Consider the following 19,384-nt stretch of genomic DNA (forward strand, 5'->3'; position numbering starts at 1 on the left):
AAAAAAAAAAAAAGAATTCTTCAAATAAAACAAAAGAAAACTGAACCTCAGGGAGATGAGTTCAGATGCTTTCAACAAAGCTAAATAAGCACATTTTTAAAAAACAGAACTCCTCCTAATTTCAAGAAGTAAAAATATACTGCTTAACAAAAGCTTCTTACATGCAGAACTATTAATTTCAAAACTATACAGTACATCATTGAAACAGAACACTAACAAATTATGTTGGTTAAAAACTGTACACCAAGGGGCCAGGGAGATGGCTCAGTGGAATTAACACTTCCCTGGCAAGCGCAAGGTCCTGAGTTCAATCCCCAGTTCCGAAAAAAAAGCAAAAGCTGTACATCAAAGAGTAAAAATACTCTGCTCAAATTTTCTTCTTCCATTTGCTAGTCACATAACTCAAATATCAAAAAGAACTTCATTCTCTAGAAATAGTATAATCTTATTATCTTGGTTCTATCACCTAAAATTCTCTTAGACTAAATCTTAACTCAGTTTTATTACACAATGAAGTTTCCACTACTATTGTTCTCTGTTCTTACTTTTCACTTATTTCAGGTTAAAAACATTACACTACAAAAGAGAACAGCATGCATGCACAAAGACACAATCTAAACATTAGCTTCTTCAGCACAATGAAATACTTACAGTCAGCAGCAGTAAAATTGGGCAATGAGTCGTAACTTTTCTCACTGTTCATAATGTCCTTTTAAAAAGAAAAACATTTGAAAGACTTCCTTAGATAAGAGCATGTGGACATACTACTACAGAAAACCAGGGTAACGTGTATTCAAGCAGCACTGAGAGCAGAGTCTGTCATGCTACAGCACACATGCCACGCTGACACTGCGGTTCTTAGCCACAGCCCCAATCCAGGAAGGGAAGGGCAGGCTTCCAGGTCTTGTTTGCTTACCGCACTACGAACCCCGTGTCACCCTCTAACCTCAGCCCCGCGCAAGCTATGCAAGGAACACCTCTGTTCCAGCTCAGTCTTCCAGCTTCCTCACTCAACCCTAATCCTAGATTCCTACACTAAGAGAAGGCCGAACCATGTGTCAGGGCTCCATCAACCTGCATCCAAAATACCTCCTAGCAGCAAAGACTCTAACCACTCAGCAGCATTTGCTCCTGTGAGCCTCGGTGGTGAGAGTTACACCCAGGATCCTGCTTTTTCCAACTCCAATCTGTTTCTCCAATAATAAATCAACTGCTCATTTCAGGATTAGACCCATCTTCAATGCAGGAACTAAGTACAACGGTATAGAAACAGAAATTACACAGCAGCAAGCACCTGGGTGACTGGCATGAAGGCTGGCAAAGGACAAAAACTCTTATCTGTCTTGTTGATCTTGTGGATGACACCACAAAAGTAAAGAGACAGCAATAAATATTCTATGTACTGATTCACTGCCACCTTCTTTCCACTACTCCACTTCTTCACCATGCTACTCAGGCTATCAGCCTGAGGAGGAGGAGGACAGGAACAGAAGACTGTGGATGTGCTGGTGGAAAGTGGCTTACAGAGCCACACAAGCAGAGCTCACAGTGGGGCGCTGACCGGCCCTTGCAGCAGGCCTCCGGTGCCTCGGGCTTTCCTGTCCTCCAGGTAGCTAGTGAGCTTGAAATAGCAGCACTCAGACTTCATTAAAGAACAAATCAGTATTAGATAAATACGGCTGATCTATACATAAAGCTCACTTTAACACAGTATACAGCTAGTTAAATTTATTCAATGCGAGTCAAACACAAGCTGCCTTTGGAAAAGAATAAAAATAAAAAGCTAGTAACTACAAAAAGAGACGTAGGACTACTAACACATTCCTCTTTCTTGAAGCACATGTTATATAGGGTTGTGTCTATGTTATGATTTATTTATAGCTAGTGAATAAGTATATTACATTTCTCTTCACTTAAAAGATGTCACCCACATTTTCAACCTTAATTACATATTAAAGCCAATACATTTTACACAAACTCTGCATAAGTGACTGCTGAATAGTTTAAGTAGTTCAAAGGGGCAGCAATGCCTTCAAGAACATACAGTGGAAAGCAGGTTCCTTTCCAATGAGCAAACATCAATGATGACAATCTGCACACATGTGTCTCTAACAGCCAACCTGTAACCAGCCATCCGTCCACACCGTAAGCTCAGAAACAATGTCTGCTGTAGGTGCAGAGCTGCCGGCAGCTGCAAAGCGTTCTGCTGTGTACTCCCACCCTATTCTTACGGGGTCACTCGCACGGGTAGCTCACCTCCATGATCCCGGTGTAGTAGGAAAAGGGTGTGACCCTCAGGCCCTTCACCATGATATCCGACAGATGGTAAGGGTACAGCATGAGATGATCGCGACTGTACTTTAGTAGCTCCTCATAGTATTTCCGCTCATCTTTCTTGACATGTTTAACTACAGGAAAGCAGAACATTTTCAGTGCTTCCAGGTTTCCTACAGTTATATAAACTAAATGAAGAAATAGTTTACAATCCAATTTCATTTTTTAAAGCACAGAAACTAGCAAAGAACCAAAGCTAGCTAGCTGTGGTGGCTCACACCTACAACCCCACCACTCGGGAGGCTGAAGAGGATAGCTGTGATTTTGAGGCCAGCTGGCACTGCATGAGCTCCGCTCTCAAAAAGATAAAATAAATTAAAATTTAAAAAAGGAAAAGAACCAATAAAATATTCTAAGTTGGAAGAAATGAATAATTACAGCACAAGAAATAGCTTTAGAATATAGAAGCAAAAATATATAAGGTAAGAACTAATGCTTACCAAATCACAAAGTAGAGTGGAACGGTAATGTGCTCCCTCAAAGGCACAAAGCACAGGCCAGTAAGTCACACAATTCCTTTCTGTACCACTTTACAAGACAGCCAGATGCAGGCTAGTTTTCAATAAGTCAAGTATATTTTTAAAAACTACTGGCTTTTTTTTTTTTAATGCAAAAAAACCCTTTGACTTTCATAGAAAATGTTTATACCAAAAAACTATCACTTAAATATTATGTTTAACACTGACCAATGAGAGGAAAGACTAGCAAGGCAGAAGAACAGAATAACCAAAGCGACCTGATAAATAAAAAGCAAACTGTTTTAAATGGGGGAGAAATGTGTTAGGGAATTAACAGTGTTTAAAATCTGTTCTAGTTACAATAGAAAGCATTCTTCATTCAAACTACATTATTTACAAAATTTATAGCTACAAAGCAAATTTCAAAGTTGAAAATTAAGAACTTGCGTACATTTCCTTTTCTGGCATATTCTCAGGCCAAAGAAGGCACTGAATTAAGATTAATATTTTACAGGAAAAAAGAATTTCTGAGCTATAAATCAATTATTCTAAAAGACAGTTTTCATCAGAATGAGAAAAATGCTGCTGCAAATACAAATTGTTAAGTGAAATGGGTCAGCAGGGTTTCTTAAACTCTGTACCTTGAAGCATGTATTGAAAGATAGGTCAGATTTATAAAAATAATGTCAGAAAAAAGTCATTTTCACCTTAATATAAAAATGCTTGTACTTACCTAAGTTATTTCTATATCGTAACTGATTGCGGATACTGTACAGGACAACTTGCTTTTCATATTCTCTCTGTGAATTTCCAAGACTCTAAAAGAAATTTCAGATAGTTATTCAACAACTTTTAAAATTAATGGTACAGCTGAGGAGATAGCTCAGTGGTCTAAGCGCCTGCCTGGCAAGCACAAGCACCCAGGTCCAATCTCCAGTACCACATAACGTGCTGGCCCCTGGACTCCTGGTACCCGCCAACCACCAAAACCAGGCACATGCCTGTAATCCCAGTGCTGGGGAGGCTGAAACAGAAGGATCACTACAAGTCCGAGCTGTGTAGCAAGACCCTGTACCAAATAAAATCAATGGCTCTTGTGTCAGAGGCATTGTCAGAGTCAATGGTTCTTGTTTTATCCCTCAAACTTTGAAACCCATGTCTCTAATTTCATCCTACCTCTAATTTCCAAAACTAAATAAAGAATATTTCCTTATCTCTTTCACTGGGGTATTAGTGCAAAAATTCAAAGTATTTTCTTTCCAGCCTGCCTTTCTAAAATGACTTACTGAAATTACCCAATGTAAGAGCAGTTAGGTTTTATTTACAAAAACTTGCTCCCTGAATTCCTCCAAGCTGCATGTGTTACATTGATGGGTGAGTGGTTTTCTACACCTACATTTATTTAAATTTAAGAATGGTAACTAAGGGCAGACCCCTAACTCACAGTTATTTGTAAATGAGAACTATGCTTACTAAAGATATCTAGAGAACATACATTAAGACTGCTTCTTTAAAATGCCATTTCCTGGGCTGGTGAGATGGTTCAGTGGTCTAAAGCGCCTACTTAGAACAAGCTAAGCTTAGCAAAGCACAGGGACCGCGGTTCAATCCCCCAGCACCACATGCAAGCCAGCCCCGCCCCCTGCTGGGCTGAGCTGGACACACACACACACACACACACACACACAAATAAAAAATTTTTTTAAAATGCCGTTTCCTTATGAATTGAATGGGGAACAGGGAGACAGCTTTAGAATTCTGACACAAGAGCCATTCCTTGGTATCCAGGGGGTCTGGTCCCACAACTCCAAGGTTAACAAACCCATGGATACCCAGGTTTCCCACATAAAAAGGCACAGTATTTGCACTGACCCTACACATATCCAGTGTACTCCAAATCTTCTCTAGGTTAAATACCTAATACAATGCAAATGCTAGGTAAATAAGATGGTACACTATATTGTATAGACATAATGCTAAGAAAAAGGCCTGAAAATGTTCAGTACAGACACAACTTTTTACACTTTCAATTCACAATTGGTTGAATCCACAGATACCTATCCATGGACAGAGGCCATCTGTATTTTTTTAACAAGTAAAAAAATTTCTAGCAATGCATATAACTTCAAAGATGAAATGTTCATGAAAGCAAAGACAAGTGTGCTTGACCATCAACATCACAAGCAATGTGTGTCCATAAACTTAATTTACGATCACTATTTACTAGGTGTGCTCTTTCCATACCTACACTACAAAGTGAACTCAGGTATCTTAGTAAATCAAGGCCAGCAAGATCCATGGCATTTCTTATAGGTTTTGAAAGGCCAATGTAAAAATTCATACACGTGTCTTACATGTAAGGCACTCAACATAAGACAGACAAAACACACACCTAAATAAACTGGTCCTAACCAGAAATACTAGTGGGTAGTACTGTAAGAAAAACTGGGACATGTAAGAAAGTTGTCTTTCTTCTTGCACCAGAATAGTTTTTGACGACTGCACAGAAGCACACTACCAGAGTGTGCTCACACTGTTTCCATGTGGAGACGCTCCAAGTGGTTAGAAGTAGATTTCACTGTGAAGAAAGCAGCCCACCATCCTCCAGACGTACACTGTGGCTTGGTCAGTGCTGAAGATATTTAGAAGATCCAAAGGACATACCTTCTGTCAGTCTTTCAACTTCTCCAGGTCTACTGTCAAATGAGTTTCTTACAGAACACAAAAAACACGCACATATGCAAACTCACACAAGCACACAAGTTTGGCTAAAACCTTGGCAAGTTCCAAACGTGATTTTGTTGTTTCAAAATAAGTTTAAGTTTACTCTCAACAACCATTTTATTCCTTTCAAAGTCTATTTCCACTAAGTCTGGACTGCTTTTATTTCAATAAAATATTTTATTTATAAATGAATCAAGATGTATTTTACTTAAAAAGCAAGTTACACAAACTATATCAGTTCATTATTTTTGTCACTGGAGAATACAAAATCTGTGAAACGTGAGTTTTTGCAGTAGGTAATAAATGATGACTGGTCCTAATCAATCATGTGTGTGTGCAGATAAATACCTAAAAATTCTTCCCTAGCCAAATGTGTAAAATAAAATGAGTCTGTTCAGAGATTCTTTGCCCCAATCACCACCAGCCATACCCAAATCTATTTTAAAACATTGTTGCCAATCATAGATGTAATAGAGTTCAGGAGTGCTTTTGACACAATGCTGGCTTTGCAGAAATAGGGGCAAGGTCTGACAAAAGAAATTGGGCTGCATATAAAGGGAATTATCACATTGTTTAGAAAGTCAGCCTAAAAGTAGACTTCCCAATGCCACCGTTCCTAGACACATTAACACCAGTATGTACATCCCAAACTGCCCCTCCTCCCAAAAATCATAATTTTAATTCACTCTTCTTGGATTACACGGACTTTCCATCATACAATTTCCCTTAAAATAAAGGGTCTGTTTATTTTATTATGAATTGTTTTAAACAATGAATACACGATAACTATAAAAAAAATCCTAAAAACAATGGCCCCATCCACAACTTTTAATGTTTAAGTCTAATGCAACCCATACCATATTAAAAATATTTCATCTCATCTACAAAAAATTGGCTTGAACTACATTTTTAAGAAAAAATTCTAAAACTTCTAGCTGTCAGAACTAGGAAATATGAGGCCAGGGAGATAGCAGCTTAAGTGCTTGCCTAGTAAGCACAAGGTCCTGAGTTCAATCCCCAGTACCAAAAAAAAAAAGAACTAGGAAATACAAGTCATTTCCAAATTGACCTCATCAAAACTCACTGGCAATCACATCATCAGAACTTACAGTATCTGAGATACCAAAGACAAGTTCTTTCTATCACCAACTTTTAAATTCATTCAACTTTGGCTGCTTGGGAAATATCTCACGCTGATGCCACCATTCATTTATGCCATAAATACTTGTTAAAAACCAACTATGTGCCTGGTGCTTGTAACACAAAAGCATACGTACTATAATCAGAAAATGTACCACGGTGGCTTAGTGTTATAATGAAAAACAGCTACAGCAGGATGGCCAAGGGCATCTTCTCCAGATTTAGGTCAGGATAATCTCACAGTAGATGGGAAGACCTGAATGGATTCACAAAGAAGCACAAGTAATATAAGGGACAGGCAATGATAGGACTAGCTTTGCATCGTAGAAATCTCATCCCATTGTAGTGTGAAGAATGGAAAGAATGGACCTCTTCTGACTCAAGATAAGAAAACAGGCAGAAAGCTGACAAAGTAATCTAAGATCGAGGCTGACCTAGGAAAAGTGCAAACCTGTACAGATGAGTTTTTCAACACTTACCAGCGACCAAGTTTATCCTAAGCTCAAACAGCTGAGGCTTTAAGTGATCTTGCAAAACAATTTCTTTTTTAGTTAATTTGGTATTTGGACCTAATTTTAATACTATTCTGGGATTATTTTTAATAACCATAAGCAAATTTTAGAAAGCCTTTTGTCAGTACTTAATCCCTTACTGTTCATTACACTACATTAATTTTGGTGAAACAACAGAGAAAAAATGGTAAGAAAAAAAAGGATTACTGGCGTCCCAACTTTCCTCAGCTATGACACAGAACTCCAAACGGAAGCCTTCCTGCAACTTAACAAGAGAACAAGTTCCTTCAGAGTTAGGGCTTTGTTTTTCCAGTTTGAGATACATGTGTCTGGCCAGCCACTGACACCTAAGAATTCTAAGTCCCTGAAATGTATCTTTCCACTTCCCTGAGCTTTGCTATCTTTTACATAAAAGCATTCTTTCTGCCATGGGATGCATCACCAGACCCCATATTATTCACTTACTACTCTAGGTTGGGCGGTGGCACAGTAAACTAAAATAGTCCCACAACCACCACCATTCCAAGCTTTCCAATGTCCAGTTCCAAAGAAAAACTGGACGTTACTCTCCAAAAGCAGGAGAAACTGAAAGTCAGAGAGAGTGTTTTTACACGTAAGTATCCTAACACGTCTTCTACGATTTTCCAGCACCCACCCATTACGTAGTAATCATTCACTCATTGGTTTACTGCTGATCTCTGTGTGCCAGAATATAAGCTCCATGAAGGCAGGGTCTCCGTGTTCCCGACTGCTGCGAGTTACCAGCACCCGGAAGAAGGCACAGGTCCTTAATAAATATGTTAAACATCGGAGTAAGACTGTCACTCAAAACTTGGAGCATTAACTCTCAAAAGCCCCGCCACTCCGCTGACACATGTTGACACATCTTCAACAAACTCCTCCGGTCTAAAGGGGAAGTGCGGCAGGACGAGGCCGCGCGCCCTCCACGACCCGCCCCGCGGCCAGCCCTGCGCCTCCCCCGACCCCGTCGGAAGGCCGCGGCGACACGTGCCCAACTCCCGACCTGACAGACCCAGCTGCTCGCTCGCTGCTCGGAAGACCCGTGCTTTGCCTCGGACAAGTTTTTCAAAACGACGTCCCAACCCTCGGGAAGCCCTTCCTTTCGCCGCTTACCGACCCGCACCGGCCCGAGGCCGCAGCTCCGCGCCCGCCGCACGCACCCCGCGCAGCCTGCCGGACGAGCCCCACTCCCGCGGGGGTCACCCCAGGCGCCTGGTCCCCGGCGGCCGCGGGCAAGGCTCCGGGCGAGCCCAGGGACCCCGTCCGGGACCCCGTCGTCGCTCGCAGCCGGCCCGTCAGGCAGGCGCCCGGCCGAGTCGCCCCTCCGCGCCCTGCGCCGCACGTCAGGGCCCCGCGCCGGCGGGCGGAGGAGAAGGCGCCGGAACCCGCCGCGGAGGCGCAGGCCACCGGAGGGCGGGGCCGCGCGCCCGTACCTGCCTCACGTTGGCCGGCAACTTGCTCCACGGGTAGTTGTGGCGGATGTGGAACTCCACGTCTATGTTCATGGCGCCGGAGCCCGGCCAGCGGCGGCCGCGGCTGAGACTACGCCTCCCGCCGGCCCGCCCGCAGCCGGCCGGGTCCCCGCGGGAGGGCCCGCGCCTCACACCACCGAAGGCTCGGGCTGCGCCATGGCCAGGCCTCCCTCCCGGCAGCTCAGCTCGGCCCGGCTACTGGGCACAGCACGAGCCGCGGCTGCGAAGGCTGCTGGCGCCTCGGAAGCTCCAAGTTTCTTCCTAGTTTCGGCCCCCGGATATGGCTCTGGCTTGACGTCACTTCCGCCCTCGGGCGCCCGGGCGGGGCGGGGCTTCTGGGGGCGGGGCTTCTGGGCGGGGCTTCTGGGCGGGGTCAGGCCCGCCTGCCCGCCCCCTGCACGCGGGCTGATCGGAGGTGCGCGGGGTGCCTGCCACCTGGGGCGCGGGCCTGAGCCTGTGCGCCCGCACTGCAGCTCCCTTTCGGTAGTCCTGGGTGAATAAAGAGGGTACTGTAGTCACTTGGGTGTACACCATCGTTGTTGGACCACCCAGTGTCCCAAATATGTGACCCTGGCTGGCCCCAAATAGGCGATTACAGGCACTACCTGGGAAGAGACGGAGCCCCTGGGGTCCCTGGAGGCCCAGCCTGGGGGCCCAGACACCCGCCTGGGGAGCCTGCGTCCTCCCGTTGGGTGGCATGCCCTCCTTAGCACCTTCGAACATCCAGATTCTTTTCTGTTTTTTAAGAGAATAAAAAATAGTAAAAAAAAAAAAAATTGAAACGATAGGATTTTACTAAAGAAAATACTAGAAAGTCAACAATGGTTGTTATATTCCATAGTTATCTTCAAATTAGTTTTGATTACCAGATATAAGCATGCAAAACTTTTAAAAAGAGCTGTAAGTATTTAGCGGGAAGCAAGATAGCTCAGCTGACTAAACACCTGCTTTAGCAAGCTCAGGGACCAGAATTCAATCCCTGGTCCCCCGTGCCTCCTGCCGCGCCGCTCCAACTCTGGGGCGACTGAGTCCCGGCATGGTAGCGCACGCCTGTAATCCCAGCACTGGGGAGGCCGAAAACAGGAGGATCACTGGCAGTCGGAGCCATGTACTGAAACCAACTATATAGAGAAAAAAAACGATGAAAGAAAGAAATATTTAGAGAAGAAAAAAATTACCCAAGCTACCCAGTATATATACATAAGGGGAAAAGATTCAGATTCTTAAAATGCGGAGGTTCCGAACAGTGTTGTTAAATAGCTGGTGCATTGGGCCAGGGAGGAAGCTCAATGGCTTAAGTCCCTGCCTGGCAAGCAGAAGGGGTTGGGGGGGACACTCCCCCTGCTGGCCAGACCTCAAGACAAAAGAGTCAAGAAAGAGCCTGCCCAGTCATTTCCTCACTTGGTACTGGTTTTAATCAATTTTACTTCAGCAACGGTGCTTGTAATCTCATTGATTGACTATAGTTTTGTCACACCTCATGCCCACCTAAGCGAGTTCCCATGTTCTTAGACCCACCTCACCACATGGTTTTACTCTATAATAGTCCCTGGAAGACAGAGTTTCCAGGGGACAACTCACTTGGGCCCCCCTCTTGTCCCTCTCTAGAAGAGGAGTTTTCTTTCCCCCAATAAATATATTCTGCTCTTAACCTCTGTTTGTTCCTAAAATTCATTCTTCCGTTGTAGAGAACACAAACTCGTCCCAGGTACCCTTCAGGCCTGGAGATTCATTGCCCCTGTATCGCCATCATCTATGATCACACGAAACAACCGTGGTACACACGGCCCTTGTCTGGGTGTGTTGGTCCTCTTGTTACTCAATTGTAGCTGCTTTCAGTCTTTTTCTACAGACCCTTGTCAACACTGCTAGACTTAACTCCAACTGCGAGACATTAACTCATCAAAACTCACCTGCCTACTGTATATTATGCCCTTGACTTAAAGTGTATCTTTTTTCATACACTTTTGTTTTGGTTTTGGTTTTTTATTTTAATTTTAAGGAAGGATCTACAGGGTGTTCAGGGTCTTACTACTAGATCGGCCTCATAGTGTTCTGTTTACAGCCTTCCAAGAGCTGGGATTACAGGCATGCACCACCACGCCCAGTCTCAATTGCCGGGTAAGTGGCCCCAGAGGCAGGCTAGCAAAGGGGCCAGCTCAGCAGGCCACAGCAGGCCACAAAAGGCTGTGCCCCGGGGGGAGGGGGCCCTTCATATCCCAGTTTAACAGAAGAGTAAATTGAGGCCTGGCAGGACAACAGGAAATGCTCACAGGAGCACTGAGGGAGTAGGGAGCAGCAGGGCCTGGATTCCGCAGATCCACTGTCATGGAACCGTTCTGCCTCCTGTTCAAATTTAAGGATTTTTTTTTTTCCCTGCTCCAAATGCCTTCAGGGCAGGTTTGGCTGGCTGCAGTTACGGGGATTGAACCACAACAGCCTGAGCCTGACTGCTTTGTTGAAGCAGCCACTTAAAGAACTGAGCTAAAGGGCAGGTGCCCCTCCTGTTCAAATTTAGATGTTTATTTAAACAGAACATCATAAATCCTCCATGATAATTTTTCATAATTCTACATTTAGAAAAACCCATCTTTTTTCAAAGTCCAACTTTGATCTAATGCAAGAGCAATGAAAAATACAGAAAACTTAATTTTTAAGTCTAAGTCATTGTCTTAGCTAGTTACAATAATAAAGCAGGAATGTGCCTGCTAAGCTCATTTTTTTAAAATATTTATTTATTTTTATTTATTACATTTATTTATTGTGTGTGTGTGTGGCCAGCTCAGCCCACCAGGGGGCGGGTCTGGCTGGCATGTGGTGCTGGGGATCGAACTGCGGTCCCTGTGCTTTGCCAAGCCTGTTTCAAGTAGGTGCTTTAGACCACTGAGCCATCTCTCCAGCCCCTAAGCTCATTTTTTTAATCAAATGTTAAATGTATATATTTGACACATCAAAAGTTACATTGAGAATAGTGGTGGTTGTCACTTTTTGGTAAAGGCAGGTATTTCGTGGCCATGGTCTTTGTGCTGGGATGAACTGCACCCCCGGTAAAGGCAGGACAGCCTTCTTGAAACGTGGCCAGCACAGCAGTAGCAGCTGGGCTGACTGTTGCTGCTGCAAGATTTGCACTTAACCTCCATGTTTTACAAGCCATGAAGCACGTGGAGCTTCAAGTAAAACAAGTTTTTCAGAGTCCACAAGATCTGCCATCAGTGATGGCTATTATAGAAGTGGGCTTGAACCCAAAATGACAAAACGGGAGGCAGCATTAATACTAGGTGTAGAGCCAGGGAGATGGCTCGGTGGAATAAGCGCTTCCCTGGCAAGCACAAGGGCCTGAGTTCAATCCTCAGTTCTGAAAAAAAAAAAAAAAAAATACTAGGTGTAAGCCTGACTGCCAATAAAGGAAAAATAAGATGTGCTCATCGATGAATTATGCTCTTTAATCACCCAGACAAAGAAGGATCTCCTTACACAGCAGCCAAAATCAATGAAGCTAAAGATTTACTAGAAGGTCAAGCTAAAAAATGAAGTAAATGTATGATGAATTTTCAGTTCCTACTCGCTTATGTATATGAGTACCAATGTTTTATAATAAAATTCTCTGAGCTAAAAAACAAAAAATTACAAAAGATAAGCAGAGCCACTGGCGGTGAAATCGTGAGTGCTAAGTCAGCAAGGCACAGATCTTTGGAGGCTTGACTGTGGTAAACAGAAAGGATTCTAAGATTGACAAGTAGCTGGACAATAAAGTGAATGGGGTAAAGCTACGGGAGCAGTAAGAACTGGTGACAGTTTGGTTTATGAAAACACACGTTGCTAATTATAGCACTGAGCCGGCTCCTCTTCCCCAGAGGGCCCAAGTTTTGAGAGGATGAAACAAAGCAGTTCAGGTAGTTCTTAGGTAACCCACAGGGCCAGTTCTCATTTTCTGGAAGGTCCAGAAACAGGACCACTCCCCAGACGCCAGGAGAGCCAACGCACCCGCTCATCGGACTGCGGGCAGGGCTCACTATGTCATGACACTTGCTTAGTAAACATGATCTCTCCATTCTTTAGGTTTAGCACCGAGACCTCTGGGTTTCTGCTTCACTAGAACTTTGCTTTTCCAATGCCAGAGAGGAGTCAGAACTCCTGTAGCATGTGAGAAACCCCATCCCACAAAGAGTTGCGCAAATTAAGCATGTAAACAATGTGTCCAAAATAGCAATCAGATGCCTACTAATCTGGCTTTACCAGATTGGACAAAGAACAGTTACCCAACTGGTCTGGGAAATCTGTCCTTTAGTGACACTACAGGACTCTCCGTTCCCAAAATGTCCATAGGAAATAATAAGAAGAAACAACCCTGAAATAAGAGTCCTCTGACGGTCCTACTCGCAGAGAGAACATCATTCTCACAGTAGGAAAAATAATGGCTCCCAAAGCTGTCAGTTCTAATCCCTAATAAACCTGTGAGAATTGCTTTACCTGTCAAAAGGAGCTCTGCAGCTGTGATTAAATAAGGAGTCTTCTGATGCGTAGATTGTCTAAGGTTATCTAAGCGGGTTCAGAGGGAGGCGGAGCTACCAGAGTTAGAGAACATTTTAGGGTGGAGAACTGCTTCCACACCTTTGTCTGTGTCAGAGGAGAAGAACCCGTAATTGCAGGAGGAATTCAGCCACCTGTCCTCTCCTGCCTCACACGTATACTTCAGAAATACATATTTGCACCCGGTCCCTGGGGTGCGCTGAGACAGTGATTGAGACTGGGTGTGGGGGCACGCACCTATAATCCCAATTCTTGAGAGGCTGAAAACAGGAAGATTACTATGTGTCTGATCTGTGAGGCCCCCCTAAACCCTGTAGATCTTGTACTAAATACATTTAAAAAAGGAAAAAGAAATACGCATTTTCAACTTCACAGACATGTTCTGTGGTTTGAACCCCTGGGGGTCTTTGCTTATAGGAAACCCATCTCTGCCGTGCTTACCCCTGTTTCTCTACTGGGAAAACTTTATATCGTGTCACAGAATTCAGATGTATTTCTGATGAATTTGAATGTGAGGATGGAGCAGTGGGAAAAAGGCAAGATAACATGTTTCTTTTTTTTACTGAGTTTCTGGAATTTTCTCCCATAAGTGATGCCAAACCACTGAAGAAATGCAAGCCTGTTTTATAGGAAGATAATTGTCATCTATCTAGATGTAATATAGAAAGCAGTGTATGTCTGCCACTTGAACCTTATAACTTCTGTGTTTATAGCTTTTGTGATCTGACGTGGAAATCAATGTGACTGTACCAAGCCAGGTCCTCTCAACTCAGAAGCCCCACGACGGCAATAGTTAAGGTGACCACCAGGGGCTGATCTAACCCAACATTTCTACACTTAAAACCCTGACCATTCATTTCCTGGTTTCTATTTCACTTCTAAAACCATTCTCTCAGGCCTCACAGTCCTGGAAACTATTTAATTTGCCTCTAGAGGCTTGTAACATCCAATATGTGAATTCTTTCTTCAAAATGATTGCTGGGCAGTGGTCCCTAAGGTTTGTACAACTTCAGAGTCCCCTACTTACGACTCTTAGTAGCTCAAGCTGTCAAGATAAATTGGCTAGCTACAAAGCCGAATTTGTCTGCAGTTATTTGAAAATATTTTCAAAGAATCCATAATGGGAAATAAAATCACCCTGTAGGTGAATGAGGAAGTATTTCACGTTGGTACTGAATTTTATTTCTAAAAAGGCAATGGTTGGACTAGTTGAAAACAGAAAGTACAGGTAAAATAAGTGAAGTGACCAAATCCTGTGGACATGAAGAAGCCTCTGGAGAATTCCTCTCATTTCTTCCTATTCATTCGCCAACTTAGGCAAGATATGTGAGTGACCTTTTTCTGATGAGACACAGACAGAAAGGGCTTAACGTCAGATTTGTCTTGTAATGAGGGCAAGGTCTTTCTAGCAGCATTTGAATCACTTGTGAAGTTTTAATAATTATTGGTATCCAGGCCCCACATTAGATTAATTATAAAATAACTGCTGGGGTGGAGCCCAGGTATTCCATTTATAAAGTATCTCCAGGTAATTGTAGTGTGCATTAAGAGTTGACAAAGTTTTATCAGGTATCTTTGGGTCCCAGGCACACAATAAGCATTTGTTGAAATAAATTTATAACATGGGAAGATTGAAGAAAGTTAACGTCTAATCTAATTCTGACTCACTAAGTCAACAATTCCAGGACCAAATATGTAATCATTCTTTTGCAAATGCATAATAATTTCCCCAATCTAGGCCTTTTAGGGCAAAAACTTAGCAGCATCTATTCACCCTTCATGTACATCAAGAAAATGTCAGCACAAAGAAAGGCAAAAGGAAGTGTTCTTTTTTTTTTTTTTTTCCTGTGTTTTTGGTTGTTACAGGGTCTCACTGCACAGTTCTGACTCATAGTGATCCTCTTGTTTTCAGCCTCCCCGGCACTGGGATTATAGATGTTTACCACTAGGTTCAGGCTCTATGGCCAGCTCAGCCTGCCCTAAGGGTGGGGCTGGCACGACATGTGGTGCTGGGATTGAACCACAGTCCCTGTGCTTGCCTAAGCAGGTGGGTTAGTCCACTGAACTCACAACCATCTTACTGTCTCAGCCTGCCACGTGTGCCACCACACCTGGCCAATTTTTAAATATAATAGAGGACTTTTGCATGAGCAAGGCAGTAGTCTTAAAGGCAAGCTTTGTTAAAAAGGGATTTCCAGGATTCTTACAGCTTTTTCTGGCAAATCTTTAGGGGAAACAAGATGGGGAGGTGGGCCAAAAGGTCAGAACGAAATATTTCCCTGCAGAAACTTCCGCCCTATGAAATGATGGAATTTAAACATTAAATATTAAATTCAGTCTTTTTTATTGGTACTGGGGACCAAATTCAGGGGCACTCTCCCCCGGCCCTTTTTTGTTCTCTATTTTGAGACAGGGTCTCATTAACCTGCCATGTCAGCCTTGAACTCTGGAGTAGCTGGGGTTGCAGCCGTGCGCTGCGACGCCCAGCTAGATTCACGCTTTCAATTGATCGATTTCATTCCTTCTCCACCACACGCACCCTTCCCTCTACCCAGCGCAGTGAAAACACGAGGATGATTATGGCTACCCGAGGAAATAAAGCAACTGGGCTTTCCTTGTGCACGTGAATAGTTGGAATGAAAGACCCCTCTTTTGCACACAGGACACAGGAGCAAGACTGACTTGCAGCACCAGTCCCTTGCTATCTGCTTCCTGAGATAACGTCAGTGTCCTCGTGTTAGGATTCCCCGGGAACACACAGCAGGGCTTGGCACAAGGGGAAACCAGGCAGGTTTTCATGACCCACTCAGGAAAAGGAACAGCCAGGAGGAGCCAAACCACAAGTTTGTGAAGAGCCTCAATTCAATGGGAATTGCAAATCTTTAAGCCAGATCATTCTGACAGTATCAGTGAAATTAATACAAACGATTATCTCTAATTCCCAAATGAGAAAGAAACACAATTGTTATTCTTGGGGTTAAAGGAAATTGCAGAGGAAAATCTCTCTTAGAAATAGAATAAAGTAAAATAAAATAACCCATACCAAGGTCCCACCGCAACCCTGATCCTCAGGGGCCAGTAACAGATACAGCATTAGCAACTGATTTTTTTCCTCTGCTGTCAAATACTGACTTCTGATTCTAGAAATCTGAAATTAATCTGAGGGTTAATTTAATGAAAAATATATATCCTTTGGCCAAATACGGACTGCGTGGTTTCTATGTGCAAGGCTGTATGCTAAGTATTTAGGAACACAGAGCTGGCTAAGATGAGGGTCTGCCCTTAAGATCCAAGGACCTGTGCGTGAGTCGGTGGAACGTTAACTCGAAGGTAGGGATGAGGACAGGAAGCTCATGAAAGAAGCAGAGCTCCCGGTAAGGATTCTGGAAATGATCCTGGAAGATGTAGCTTTCTGCTGAGATCTTAATGCAGGGATAGATCGGAAGGCCTCGGAGAAGGGATTTTGGCTGGTTATTGTCTTTAAATTCTAATGAGCATATTCAAATATAGAGAATGGACTAGTTTACAGTCTGGTTTAAACATGTAAAGACACTAATGATACCTTATTTCTTGCTAAGCTATAAATGGAGTTATTCTTTCCACCAGTCTGGCTACTCACTTCTAGAAAAATAAAGGCTGGTTTTCAGTTTATAAGTTAGCCACAGAGTTAAAGATTTACCACAATTGCTTTAAAGACTATTAACTGGTACAGGCTGGTACTGTCCATTTATTGCTGATATGAAAAGTTGGACACACCTGCCATTAGCAAATAATGACACGATACTGTGAAAGAATACCAGGAAGCACACCTGATTCATCAGATCATTTTACCAGGCTGGAAATTAGTAATGGGCTCCTCACACGAGGCTTCCCAATTTCTCTAGGACAGTGGTTGGGGGGACAGGGGCCATTATGTCCCCAGGGGACATCGGGCAATGCCTAGAGACAGTTTTGGTGGCTACAACCAAAGCAGGTGGACAGAGTCCAGGTATGCTCTCCTATAATGCACAAGGCCCCGCCCCACACAGCAAATCATCCATCGGCCCCAAATGTCAGTAGCAGAGTAAGAACTCTGCCGTAGGCAACCAGCTCAACTGTATGGCCTGAAGACAAGTACTGTAAAAGCATTTGCTTCATTCCATGACCCTCAATCCCGAATCAGTCTCAAAACCATCCAGTGCAATCGTTATGCAATAATTCGCATCCACCCCTGACTTGTGGATGCTAGGCAGAGGGTATGGCCTGAATTCAAGCCCTCATTTAACTAGAGATGAAATCATCTCTGGCTGTTTAGCCATCCTGTGCTTCGGGTTCTTTATTTGTACAACAAGGATAACAACAATAATAATCTCATTAAGATTGATGAGATGTTAAATCAACTCATCTAAAGTGCTTACAACAGTCACCAGAGAGATAGCTCAGTAGCATAAGCATCTACCTGGCAAGTACAAGGTCCAGAGTTCAATCCTCAGTACCACAAAAAAAAAGTTTTATTTTTCCTCTCTTTGCCATATCTCCCACAAGAACGAAAACCATTCTCAACAGTCAGACTGTTGGCATTCCAGAAAATGTTGACTTCACTCTGAAAGGACTCACAGTCACTGTGAAGGGCCCCAGAGGAACCCTGCGGAGGGACTTCAACCACATCAATGTAGAACTCAGTCTCCTTGGGAAGAAAAAGAAGAGGCTCCGGGTTGACAAATGGTGGGGCAATGGAAAGGAGACTGTCCGCACAATCTGTAGTCATGTACAGAACATGATCAAGGGGGTCACGCTGGGCTTCCGATACAAGATGAGGTCTGTGTGTGCTCACTTCCCTGTCAATGTCGTTATTCTGGAGAATGGGTCTCTTCTTGAAATCCGAAATTTCTTGGGTGAAAAATGCATTCACTGGGTTCGCATGAGGGCAGGTGTTGCTTGCTCAGTATCTCAAGCCAGAAAGATGAGCTAATCCTGGAAGGAAATGCCAGTGAGCTCATTTCAAATTCAGCTGCTGTGATTCAGCAAAGCCACAGCAGTGAAAAACAAGGATATCAGGAAATTTGGGGCTGGTGTCTATGTTTCTGAGAAGGGAACGGTGACGTCCAAGAGTTACCCAGCCACAGAAACAAGCTTCTGGATCACAAAGCCGATCTGTGGTATTTTAATGAGACAATAAAAGGTCTTTATTGATTTGGGGGGGAAAGTAAATAAAGTACTTAGAACAGAATCTAGCCTATAGCACCAAATGTGTAACTCTTGTCACTTTTTTCAAATGGATTTTCCTTTCTTTTCTTTTCTTTTCTTTTTTTTTTTCTTGTGGATACAGAGTCTCACTACACAGTTCCGACTCTTAGTGATCCTCCTGTCTCAGCCTCTCCAGTGTTGGGATTACAGGCATGCGCCACCATGTCCAGTTTTGGGACCAGCAGGGTGCGTCTGAGGTTTCAGGGCTGGCACAGCATGCAATATGGGGGATCAAACTCTGGTCTTCGCACTTGCTAAGCAGGCCCTTAGATAGCTGAGCTATCACCCCTGCTCCACTGTTGTCATTTATTATCATCATTGTTTGCCACAAAAGTTTAAAGATCTGCATGTAAAGAGCTGAGGACAAAAAGAAACAAGGACTACATGAATCTTCTCCATCGCAAAAGATGAGCTCCTTGGGCTGCCGAGGACTCAGCACTGGGCAACCCACGCAGCAGCGTTTTCTCACTATTCTCATTTTGCTATGTGATTTTTGGTGTTCTTGACTCTAAAGTTCTGGACTCAGTGCTGTAACTTTCTCAGAACTGTGAGCTAACCACTATTACTTACCATGGCCTTTTAAAACTTCATTAATCCTTTGATTCCCCAGTAGGAAGAAAACAAAACAAAACCAAAAAACCTTCATTAATCCAAGCAGGTCAGTTACTGTCATGTGCTAATAAAATCCTGAATGCTTTCTCTTCATTGTGAGATAAGGAAGCTGAAACCTATAGAAGTTGTGTTCTGTAAAACAGAAGCATGGCAAAGTCAGGAGTAGCAAGCAGCTTTTTATTGCGTGGCTTTATGAAGAGCCGATCACAGCACACTGCATTCCCACGGATTTGATGCTATGTCAGACTCTGATAAAGTTGGTTCTGGAAACCAAAATAAGTCGACTTGGCAACAATATTTGTAGGTTGCTTTGTGTGGGCCAAGTGTACCGACTACTGTAGCTACCAACACTCAC

The 19,384-nt window shown here is 43.4% G+C and overlaps 1 protein-coding gene and 1 pseudogene across 2 annotated transcripts in view; one reads left to right on the plus strand and one right to left on the minus strand.

The window, feature by feature from the left end:
* The window catches only part of Fam91a1 (family with sequence similarity 91 member A1), a 39,737-nt gene extending 30,788 nt beyond the window's left edge, over positions 1-8,949 (minus strand). Inside the window, exons 1-4 of one of the 2 annotated variants that reach the window (XM_004634434.3) lie at positions 8,623-8,949; positions 3,526-3,610; positions 2,257-2,408; positions 652-709 (exon numbers count right to left, since the gene is read on the minus strand). In XM_004634434.3, the coding sequence (XP_004634491.1) occupies positions 652-709; positions 2,257-2,408; positions 3,526-3,610; positions 8,623-8,694 (367 nt within the window). In that variant the 5' untranslated portion in view covers positions 8,695-8,949. The remainder of the gene's footprint in view (positions 1-651; positions 710-2,256; positions 2,409-3,525; positions 3,611-8,622) is intronic. The other variant, XM_023718792.1, reaches the window with a different exon arrangement.
* A 2,783-nt stretch (positions 8,950-11,732) lies between these two features.
* On the plus strand, positions 11,733-12,192 carry LOC101570424 (annotated as a pseudogene).
* Positions 12,193-19,384: the final 7,192 nt, after the last annotated feature.

Source organism: Octodon degus, unplaced genomic scaffold (assembly GCF_000260255.1).
Source record: "Octodon degus isolate 3935 unplaced genomic scaffold, OctDeg1.0 scaffold00062, whole genome shotgun sequence".
Classification (NCBI taxonomy): Eukaryota; Metazoa; Chordata; class Mammalia; order Rodentia; family Octodontidae; genus Octodon; species Octodon degus.